Raw genomic sequence first — 12,296 nt, 5'->3', positions numbered from 1 at the left:
GAAATATGACATAAGTTGTCATTATGTAATCTGTTTCCTTGTATTTGCCAGGTTCCCTGCTGGAGAGCTCCAATGTGATAAGTAACTTAAATGGTCTGCAACCTAGCCAACGCATGGGTGACCAGACCTCATGTGAAATCACACTGCTGAACCAGCTGAATGAGCGCCGTGACAGCACCACCAGCACCCTCAGCTCAGCTTACACCATGAGTCGCCGCTCCTCCGGTATTTCGCCCTGCTATTCCAGCCGTCGCTCCAGTGAGGCATCCCAGTTTGGTGGCAACCGCCATAACAACATCAGTTCGGCTGACTCCTATGACCCCATCTCCACTGACCTGTCCCGCCGCTCCAGTGAAGCCAGCCAGTGTGGAGGGGGTGGTGGTGTCGGTGGAGGAGGTCTCCCAAGCCTCCTTAGTCTCACACCAGCTCAGCATTATCGACTCAAGGCAAAGTACGCTGCTGCCACAGGTGGAGCTCCTCCTACTCCCCTCCCCAATATGGACCGAATGAGCCTTAGGACCCGCATGGCATTGTACAGTGACTCCCAGGAAGGTTCGTCTCATGTGTTCCGTCAACCACCCCCTGGAGCTGCACCTCGGCGCTGCAGTGACATTGGATATGGCAACAGGAGCATGATGCCCCACGAGGTACCCGCCAGCCTTCCACGTCGTGCCAGTGACCCAGTGCGACGTCCCACCCATGATAATCTTTCTTTTCCAAGGGTCCAGCGCTACAACAGCATGAACAATATGAACCCCATCAATGGTTTCTCAGCTTCAGAACGCCACCAGTCACTGGCTATGCAGGGCTACACTCGCTCTGATGGTAGCCTGCAACACTACCCATTTGCCCCGAGGCCACCTAGCATTTCTGAGAATGTAGCCATGGAAAACATGGCAATAGATGGAATGATTGTTGGAGGGGAGAGTGGGGAGGATGACATGGTGCTTCCAGATGATGTGGTGCAATACCTCAGGTCCCAGAATTCTGCCGTCTCAGGTCACAACTCTGGCCAAGCGGACTATCATTCCAATAATCAGGCTCAGGGCTACCAGACAGGTATGGCCCCACCAGCATCATTTTACGCACAGAGGAGGATGGCTATGGTGGATGCCACCATGACTCATGGTCAGGATCAGCCCTTCTCAGCACCAGACAACATGAACAAGAACAACATGCCAGTGCAGTGGAATGAGGTGAGTTCGGGGACTGTGGACACCTCAGCCAAGCTTTCCAGACAACAACAGCAGCATCCTGTCAGGGGGAATTTAGCTGTTGTTCAGCAGAGGCCCAATTTTGGATCCTTCCAGTCACAAGGTCAGGGCCTGAACAGCAACCAGCAGGTAGTGCCTATGAGTCATAATATGTCTATGCAGGGCTACGTGAACCACAACAGTCAGAGGCTGATGAATATGACCCACCAGCAGATTCAGCAGCAGAGGCAATACAACAACAATAACTTCAGTGAGCAAATGAGTCCACAGCAAGGGTATGGCCAAGAGGCAATTTCAAATTCTAAAGCTAAGGGCACTAGCATGAGACCTGCCCGCAACAGTGCAACAGATCCAGAACTGCAAACCTACAGGACAAGGACACAGGCTGATGGGTATTCTCATGTGAACCAAGTAGATCATCACCAAAATTACAGTGTCGTCACCCAGCAGCAGCAAAGTATCCATAATGGAAGCAGAGGAATGTTACAACCCCGGCCTCCGGCAGAGCCAAAGGCTGTATCCAGACAACACATAGGGTCTAACATGATGCATCCAAGCCGAATACCCAAGCCAACTGATTTGAGCCACAATCGTGGTAATGACACCTCAGAGGCGAGCCCAAAAAGGCCCAGCGGATCAGTGTCTCACAACGGCAACTCTGAAAATCCAAACTCTGCTGTATTCTACACAGGTCAGATTCACATGTTTGAGCCAGCATCTGCCAGCTTTGATACACCCATGTCCCCCAGTGCCAGCCAGGCTCCTGCCAGCAGCAACACTGGAGCACCCAACATGGCTTCACCTGGAGTTAACCAGGTATCCAGCAGTACAGTGGACTCTTCCACCGGTGGATCTGGTGGAGCTGAGCACTCCCAGATTGACTTTGACACCATGCTCGATGATGGAGACCACTCCAGCCTCATGTCAGGCACACTGAGTCCTGGCCTTTTACAGAGCCTCTCCCAGAATTCCTCACGTCTGACCACACCTCGCAACTCTGTCACCCTTGCCTCTGTACCGGCAGGGATTGGCAACATGGCTATTGGCGACATGAACTCCATGCTCACAGCTTTGGCTGAAGAAAGCAAGTTCCTCAACATGATAAGCTGAGGCGAATTAAACACCCATGCTAACCATTCATTACATCAGGAATATATAGAATAGACATGAAAGCACTGACTGAGCAATGCACAACTGGTTATTTTATACATTTTTTGTCATTGTCCATAGTAGTATGCTGATCTTGTAATATTTGCTTCAGATAATATGTTAATTGAACTGAATAGTAAGAATAGCTAGGGTTAAGGACCATTTCTTTTTGACCATCATCATTTGTTAAAAAGCCATACTTTTTAGCCACAAATATATGATAGCCCAGGGTATATAAACACTTCTACAAACAACTACCATTCAGTATTTGCTGGTGTTAAAAGCCCTTTACAAAGTTGTGCACTGAAAGCAGTTCACATCGTGCCTTGCTGAGGACATCAAGGTAGGTAGAGGATGACATAAAAACAGAATTACCAGGAAACAGACATGATATGTAGATTTCAGGTAATATTTTTCATGAAGACATTTGTGTGTATAGATTATACTATATGGTACTTGCTGTAAGTTATGCTATAGACATTCGATGTTTAAACTAGGGCTGTCAAAGGTCTAGCTTTATAAGGGTTGCAAGATTCTTACATGCTTACATAGCTATGCTGCAGTTACTGCTAATTACTGTCAATGTGTATATTATAGGAAGAGTAAGATGAGTTCAAGCTGGGGTAGGCAATGTCCTTTTGTCTTTGTTGATCAATAATTCCATAATAACCTTTAAGCGTAATGTAAATGAAGTGATTAAGAGAGAACTAGACTTCTGCACCCCTTCAAGGCAGTTACATATTGACCAATCACGGGGCAGGTCAAAGACAAAGAGCATTCCTATTGGCTGTTCTGCTAAGCCGATACACTAATTAGACATTTTAGGTTAAAGGTTGCTATTCAGGAATTTAAAATATATGGGGAGTGGGATAATAAATGGAGCATTTCCAAGCATTTACTGCCATATGGTCTCAAATTTGATAATGACCTACTGTTGCAACCTGTCTTGTGCAGAATACTGGGTTTCGTTGAAATTCAGTTACACCTGTGATTTTGAATAAAGGTTGGCTTTATTGAACACATTTTCAATTTGCAGCAGTACCACGCACTCGGAATTGTAAGACTATTTGCTTTTCACAAAGTGAAGAGTTTGACAGCCCTGATTTAACCACAGTTGGACACAATTATTGTCCACAGATATTAAATGCTTTTTGATCATATGGTCCGAGCTCTTGGGGATGGCACTGATGAACCCTGAAAACACATTTCCTCCTTTGCCCTTTGGATCAGAGGAATGAACACTCCTTGGTCCCGTCTCACAAGGGTAAATAATTGGAAAGGACAAGGATTTGCCACTGTGTTGGTCTACCAGGACGCATGAACCCCTGTGTCTGATGAAAAGCGTTCTCTAAAGGAATATGCAAGTACCTCTGTGTGTTCTCAGCACAGATCCAACTCTAATTAACACATCCACGCAGCCTCCCTACACTACATCCCATAACTCCCCTGGGTTCTCAATGAACTGCAGAGAGACCAGGAAGGGACTCCGACTTTGATAATGAAATCCTGTTTCTGAAAGGATCAGTGAACGAGCCCTCTCCAAATTCCTCAGTTTTACTATGTTTGCTGAATTTTCAAGTAGCCTTTCAAATGTTGGTGTGTATGCTACCATTCACTTTTACTATGCTATATGTGTGTGTTTGGGTGTGTATGTGTGTTTGTGCGAGTGTGTGTATATAGCTTTTGTACATTTCAAATAAACTATCTTCTTTTTTTCAGTTAAAATCACTTGGTTGTGTCTTCTTTGAAACCTCATGGTCTCTGGGTCCCCTGAGACCACATCAAAGTAAGACTTGTGCACTACAAGTGAAATCATGCGTACACCACTGTTGAATACACATACAACAGGCAATCACTAGTCTATTCACTCTAAATTCACTGGTTCTACACATGTAGAGACATAAACAGTGAAATATTTCAGAGATTATTGGTATGTAACAGTGCTGTAACTTTGTAGGTTCTGTATGTTTTGATCAGTCATTCGTACCACAAGTACCACAAATTGAAACCTGTCTCACACCAGGTCGCTCTCTAGTCATTTTCCTACTGTCTTACAACTACGACGATCAAGTAGACAAGCAAGTACATCGATTATTATTATTCAATCAATAAAGGAAACGTGCCAACTCGGTGAAGAGAAATTCAAGAGGGAATGCAACATTAAAATGTTGGTGATTTGAGTGCAGCGCCACCACACATGGATGGCAACAGCAGGAATAGCATTTAATTAGTGGAGACATTGACAGTATTTATAAATTGGTATGTAAATATTGAAATATTTTACTATTCTAAGTTTATTTATTTGAGGAACCTAATTTTACAGAAAATCTGTAAGTCTGTACCCTGTGACACAAAAATGGACAATGTTTCAGAACTCCCCTCAATGTCTCAAAGTAGGCTTTCAGGGGAGCGTGTGTCCTATTCAGGATAGCTGAGTTCGCCTTCAATCCTCCATAATTTGAACCCTGGTTTTGATGTTTTCACTTAGTGGGAGGATGCTCTCCATTAACGCAAGGTCATTTAGCTCAGGGTTGATGAGGTTCTTTTGTTTTCTTAACTGGAACTTTGGAGAATCATCTTTTACACATGTCGGAACTTGCGAGTAGCAACCGGTGTGGCCCCTTTATGATCAGCAAAAAGGTCACTATAACTGCAACTAACGCTTGTTGTTAGTAACTGGAAGTTGTTACTTTTTAATTGATTGGTTATAGTACGTTAGTTTACATGAAAGCCAAGGCTAATTTGTTAATCCCTATTTCCTGGCTTTTCACTGGCTTTTCTAAAACGGGGGGGTAAATACTGTATTATCAAAAATATATATTGTAAAAAATACAATTGCTACATTTAGATATAATAATGGCATCATTAAGAGCATTATGTAATTAGACTGTGTCAAATTATTTTACATGCATGAATAAATGTGTGTGTGTGTGTGTACAAGTTTATATGTTCTTAATTCATAGCAATAGGTGTGTGAGTCCTGATTGCTTGTATGCTATCAAGAGTACGTATGTGTCCTGTACCTCTTTTGATGATCTTATAGCATGAAAAAAAAACTATATAAATAGACAATTTATACAAAATACATACAAAGCATTAACTTAAGTGATGGGGACAAATTACGGGGAAAAGAGAGAGTTACTATAGAAAGAACAAAGCAAAGCATTTAATTGGTGAAAACATGAGGGAGCCTTGTTGTTATGGGGTATACGATAAGTAAAAGTATATAATTATGTGTATATACTTTAAATATGAGACATGAAATAAAATATGCAGAATGCTACATGCAGGAAAAAGAACAAATAATCTTCAGAGTGACGGCAAACTCAGCTGGGATCTGGTCAGAAGTGAAAGCCACTGATTGCTTTTGCCACTGGAATTTTTTATTCTCTCAGGGAGAGAGAGAGAGAGAGAAAGAAAGAAAGAAAGAAAGAGACAGAACAACAGTCAAAACCCTTCAGCTGTTATTTATTTTTGATTCTAAAATACTGAATATATCTGCAGTGCATGAAGTGGGAAAAAATAAATGCCCGTTCTCCCCTTATCCATATGAGGTCTGTCTGTGAAAATCTTTTACTTTTAACAGAGATTTTAGTGATGTTCACATGATTTTTTTTTACATATTTAGATCAGTCTATTTTAGGTGCCCTGTGCTGTCCTCCAGGACACAAATGAGTCAAGAAGTCAGTGACCATCACTAATCATTAATGAAATACTATTGGTACTCAAATAGTACAATTAAGAAGTGTCGGTTCTGTGTACCAGAGAGTTAAAGCACTGGATATCTGTCTCTGTACAGAGGTTCTTGTGCACACAAGATATTTTATGGAAACACATAGAATACATCTGCATAATAAAAATTGCATTATTAATAACATTATAAACAGTTAAGTGAGTTTGAAACATGGCACAATTGCTTTAATTCTCAGCTGTTATAGTATAAAGAATAGCAGTTATGTTATGCTGCAAAGGATCTCAGTTTGCTTTATGTGACGTATCTGATTCTACAACATTGCGTCTGATAGGGAAGAAAAGCACAGTTTCTTACAGGGGGTATGTATATGTTTACTGATAAGATAATGATAATATCTTGTGCATGCAAGATAAAGAATAGCACTTTGTCAGACTTTAGGGGCTGTACTTCAGCAGCACAGTTTCCAGGATCATGTGTTGCCAGTAAACGTCTCTACAAACCGACAGATATGTGTGAGCTCAGTTATTTAAATGCACATAAACATGTGAAGCTTTTGGCTGAAATGAGGAAATAAAGCGTGATGACAACCATTTCCTGCTTATGAATGTGATTCGGTCCAAACACAACAAGCCCCTGGTTAGAGCTAGGATAGAGGTCATGATTTTTCCTCACATTTCCTCTTCTTAAAATGTTTCATCCAACGCTGCAGTGACGTCGTTGGATTCTGAGCCATGGGGGAAAGCAAAAGAATTATCCAAGGATCTGCGGGAGAAAACAGTTAAAGGATATAACAAGATATCCAAGGAATTGAGAATTCCAATCAGCAGTGTTCAAACTAATTAAGAAGTGGAAAATGAGGGATTCTGTTAAAATCAAGCTACAGTTAGGAAGACCAACAAAAATGTCAGCCATAACGGCCAGGAAAAATGTTTGATATGCAAAGAAAAACCCACAAATAACTTTAGCAAACAAACAGGAGTCTAAAAAAAAAAAATGGTGTGGCTTTTTCAAGATGCACAACAAGGAGGCACTTGAAGAAAAATAGGCTGCATGATCAAGTCGCCATTACAACGCCAATGCCACAAATCAGCCCGCTTACAATACGCCAAACAGCACAGAGACAGCCGCAAAACTTCTCAAACAAAGTTATTTAGAGTGATGAGACCAAAATTGAACTTTATGACCACAACCGTAGACGCTACATTTGCAGAGCGTCCTATGACGAAACGTACACCATCCATACTGTGAAACACAAGGGAGATCCCGGATGTTTCGGGGATGTGAGCGTTACAAAGGCACAGGGAACTTGACTGATGGCAAGATGAATGCAGCATGTTATCCGACAATACTGGAGGAAGATTTGCACTCATCAGCCTGAGAGCTGCGGCATACTTGGACGTTCCAACATGACAAGGATCCAGACTACAAGGCCAGGTCGACCTGTCGTTGGCTACAGCAGAAAGAACTGAAGGTTGTGGAGTGGCCATTTCAGTCGCCTGACCTCAATATCATTGAGACACTTTGGGGAGATCTCAAGCGTGCAGTACAGGAACTGGATGTTTTTTTGCCAAGAAGAATGGGCAGCTTGACCATCCGAGAAAATGAAGTGCTTCATCCACAACTACCACAAAACACTTCAAGCTGTCATTGAAGTTAAAGGGGCCAATTCATAGTATTAAGAACTAGGGTATGTAAACTTTTAATTGGGGTCATTTGGGTAGTTTCTGTTGTCATTATGAGTGAAAGAAAGGTTTTGTAATTTTTTTGGGCAATTTTTCATAGAACGTTATTCTGCCAAAAAAAAATCACAAATTCTGTCAGGTTATGTAAACTCATCACTACAACTGTATATTCACACCTACGGTCAATGACTGTCCAATTGACCCCTGCATGTTTTTGAACTGTGGGAGGAAGCCAGAGAACCCTGTAGAAAACCCAGACACACCCAGGGAAAATATGCACTCCAAGCAGAAAGGCGCTTGTTCCAACCAGATTGTGAACCTCCTGTGTTTATTTTATAAATTAACGAGACAATTTATCAGCATTTTACACGACTGCTCAGCAATGGTAATGGGCGACCCACATTGTCCCACATACAAAAATCTCTTTTTTCCTCATTTATTTCATTGGGACCTTGTCATTCTAAAAGTTTAACCAAACCACACAACGGTTTATCATTATCTGGTAACACCTATTAACACTGTCACACTGGATGTGTGCACACATGCAAGTAATTAATGTCATTTTGCTGTTTCGCTGTTATGTCAGAGATGAAGAGAAAACATTCCATCCGTGGAATCCCCTTCCTCACAGTCCAGCTGTCACTAAGTGACCAGTGTCTCACTGTGCGGCCCTGAAGTGCCGATGCGGGCGTTTGGAGGAAGTCAGCTGTCGGCTGACACCCAGCACCAAAGCTGCGAGCAGACAAAACAGTACTCATCAGAGGGGCAAAGGGTCAAGTGGATGAAAGACTGCTATCCTCGGCTGACCCACACGGACCAAATGCTATCTGAGGTTGAGAATAGCTTTGGTGTGATTTGCAAAAGACAATCCTTGCTCAGAGGTAATTGAGACTAAAAATAATACGTTATTACTGTGATAAAAATGTCTAGCTTTACATATGACAGGTGATAAGAAACAAAATAAAAAGGAGAAAGTAGTTCTCTTGTGCAACCTAAACATCGGACATATTTTGATATACAGGGTTAGGGTTAAAGATGTTTTTTAGGCTCTATTTACAGACAAAATATTCTGTATTCAACTTATTTTTCATGACTTAAACAAGATGATGATGAGACTGCACCAATGTCATAAAACACTAAGATAATATTAACAGCATTAGTGTTGACGAAAAAAGATAATACTACATTTTTGCATTAAATAAAAACTACAACGGTGACGACATGCTAGCTTTACACTGCTTTAAAGCTGCTTTACACTACAACTTAAAAGCAGCTACTTCCTTGTTCTACTGTTTGAATTGCGGGTGGCGCCAAGTGTTTAAGCTTCATTACCGCCACCTACAGTGTTGCTAAATGAACATATGAAATACTTTTAATAAATGCATATATATTGTTATTATTTTTCACATTTTAAATATTTTACTTCATTTATTAATTTATTTTCATTAAAATATACAGTACAATGTGGAAATAGATATATTACAGCATTGTAGTAGTGTGTGTGTGTATATATATATATGTACATATTATATTTAAATACAGATACAATGACCGCGCGACTTTAATATAAATCTAAAATTCAAAGTTAAAATAAATAAAACATTAATAATATACAAACTTTCAAACTGTCAGGTCAAAACATTTACATTAAAAACTAAATAACACGTCAAACTATAAATATGTCATATCTTAAAACACAAATAAATGACTAATTTCTTGTCTCAAATGATCTTAAAACCGCGTTCCGGGACAGAGAAAAATATTTATTTCAGGTTTATATTTGTATTATCTGCTGCTATGTTCCGCCGAAAGGCATTCTGGGATACATGGCTTTCCCAAGTACGCTCAAGTTACCACCCGATGCATACTTGGTAAAATGGGTGGAGAGAGAAAACTTCCGGGTTTGTGAACCGTACTCGCTGCTCACGTACTTGAGAATTGGAACAGAACTTGGATTGAGGCTGATGACGTTTTCACAAGTACGGGCAAGTACGCACAAGTATAGATACTGAGAAACGGCCAAACACCTGCTTGGTAAAGGAACATCAGCAGATGGATTGGCACATGCAGGAAGTTGTTTAGGGGAGCTTTATATATATTATATATATATACATATATATATATATATATATAAAAACTTTATATACTTTTATATTTAAAAGTTACACACTACAGCTTTAATGATGCCACTCTGATTGAAGCTGCAATACAATTTGACAACAGTCTGTTCAGAACCTACTGAATGAATGCACTTGCAGAAGAACTGGAGTGTGTCACAGTTTGCACTTTGACCTTCAAGGGCAGGTCATCATAATAAAGTGATTCTCTGGCTGACGCTGCTGTGCTTCTTTCCTCTGGTTTGGCTTAGGTTTTCATCAAAGGCTTCCTGCCTTAAGCTCTGTGCCTATTGAGATCAGAGGAACATGACCCGCGTCTGAGTCGAGGTTACCTATTGCTCCGCTAGAGATTTGGCCGTAGCCCAAGGGCAGAACGTGGCCAACTAAATTCTGGAAGTGCGAGAATTATGATCAGGCCGCACAGAGCCTGGGGGATGTCAGCGATGAACGCCAGCATTGTGGCCTTCATCTGGGATGTAAGAGTGCAGGGTCAGTCCCTAACCCAGATCATGACCTCTTCTATTGCTTACCCTCTATTGCCAGCCCAACTGGAGGTCAGATGCTCTGAGAGCTTCGTCATGAGTGGGCCACTGAGGAATGCCTTCGTTTGATTGAAGTCAAGGGGATCATCTGATTAAAGGCTCATGTGAGTGAGTGGAAGAGTCTAACGACCTTGTGTTAGCAACGTTTGTAGCTTCACTTTAATGCTTTTTTATACTTTTCCTGTTGTAACTGGTTCAATGCATGTGCAGACACCCACTCTTCCTCACCCACTGCATGAATGGTGTCTCAGTCCTCACATGTCATTGGGATTAGTGCAAGTATGGTCCACGTACTCGTATTTTCTGCAACCGAGGCCCTTTCTGGGCGAACACAAGCTCCTCCACATTTAGTGCCCCTGCAAAATGATCGAACAAGACAAAGCAGAAGATGGTGATCAATCCCCACGCGTGCTGCTTCCTTTATGTAATATGAGATTGAACACACATGCAAGGAATGCCCAGACATTTCTATGCACTGTTCATTTAAGAACACTGTTTAACTGACCATATAAACTTACAACTTCTGCTAAAATGTAAGGCAGCTCCATAAGCTTTCAGTCAGTTGTCGCTAAGGGCTTGACTTGAAGTGGTTAAAACATAAGATCTTGACCAAAAACACTGTTTTAGTATTTAGCCCTGAGGGATTCAACATGGCCAAAGCACTGCTGCATCACTCTGTGTACAGTCTCTGGTGCTAAATACTCTTGGTAACGTCTGACTGTAGAACATATCTGCCTCTTATTGAAAGCCAGGAAGTGACAATAGTCATATTCGTGGTGGTTTTTCTACCATCCACCAATTTCAAATATTTAAATCTTTACCAGCTTCTTCCTATTTCCAGGGGCAGGAACTGCGTCATGTGTGCAGAGTGTTTAGACCAGTTTGATTCCACAGTAAAACAGTATTTTTGTCTGGGTGTGTTACTCTGACTTTGAGAAATTACATTTTGTAAAATTCCAGTCGGACGAACAGGTTTGCACGTATTTTAAAATTCCTGACTGACTGATGATTGTGCTCATGTAGATCCTCCTAAGAGTATAATATCCATCCATCCATTTTCTACCGCTTTATCCTCCACAGGAGGGTCGTGGGTGGTGCTGTGCCAATCTCAGCCAATCTCAGCTGACCCTGGATAGTTCGCCAGTCCATCACAGGGCCACAGAGGCAAACAACCATTCACTCTCACATTCACACCTACGGTCAATTTGGAGTGTCCAATTCACCGAATCCCCATATTGCATGTTTTTGGACTGTGGGAGGAAGCCGGAGAACCCGGAGAAAACCCACACACACACGGGGAGAACATGCAAACTCCATGCAAAAAGGCTCTTGTTCCAGAGGCTCGAACCTGGTTCTTCTTGCTGCAAAGGCAAGAGCGCTAACCACTACACCAGCTGTGTATTATATATTAATATATGTTTTGTGGTAGTTGTGGATTAATATATTAATAATATTAATATTATACTAACAGTATAATATTGTTTATTTAATGTGCAAAACAACAGTTACCATTGCATTAAGTATTTTATTCAGTGCAATAACCTTTCAATTTTTTTTAGGTTTTATCAGTTTTATATATTTATTGATTTTCTTTTTCACACTGTTTATTTCTTAATCTGTGTTTTTAAGCTAAAGCCAAGCTTGTCATTGTGTTCTGTTCTGCACCTTTGATGTTTTTGCAGAATGACACTGAAGGGAATCTTGAATATTCACTGTCCATTTTTAAAACTCATCTTAAAACCCATTTTTATTCCTTGGCTTTCAACTCAGCATGAGACTCTGCTCTTGTTTTTAGTGTTGTACTGTTTTTATTCTGTTAATATTTTTATTGTTTTAACATTTTTGTCGTTTTATTGTTTTTATTGTTTTTATTGTTTTAGTATTTTTATCGTTTTACT

The 12,296-nt window shown here is 41.0% G+C and overlaps 1 protein-coding gene across 1 annotated transcript in view; it reads left to right on the top strand.

The window, feature by feature from the left end:
* The window catches only part of gli2a (GLI family zinc finger 2a), an 86,923-nt gene extending 82,841 nt beyond the window's left edge, over window positions 1-4,082 (top strand). Inside the window, exon 14 of the mRNA XM_058616879.1 lies at window positions 52-4,082. Within this exon, the coding sequence (XP_058472862.1) occupies window positions 52-2,324 (2,273 nt within the window). The 3' untranslated portion in view covers window positions 2,325-4,082. The remainder of the gene's footprint in view (window positions 1-51) is intronic.
* The last annotated feature ends 8,214 nt before the right edge of the window (window positions 4,083-12,296 follow it).

The sequence above is a fragment of the Solea solea genome, chromosome 2 (genome assembly GCF_958295425.1).
Source record: "Solea solea chromosome 2, fSolSol10.1, whole genome shotgun sequence".
Lineage (NCBI taxonomy): Eukaryota > Metazoa > Chordata > Actinopteri > Pleuronectiformes > Soleidae > Solea > Solea solea.
The sequence above is the reverse complement of the archived record's forward strand: the minus strand, read 5'-3'. Positions and strand labels throughout refer to the sequence as shown.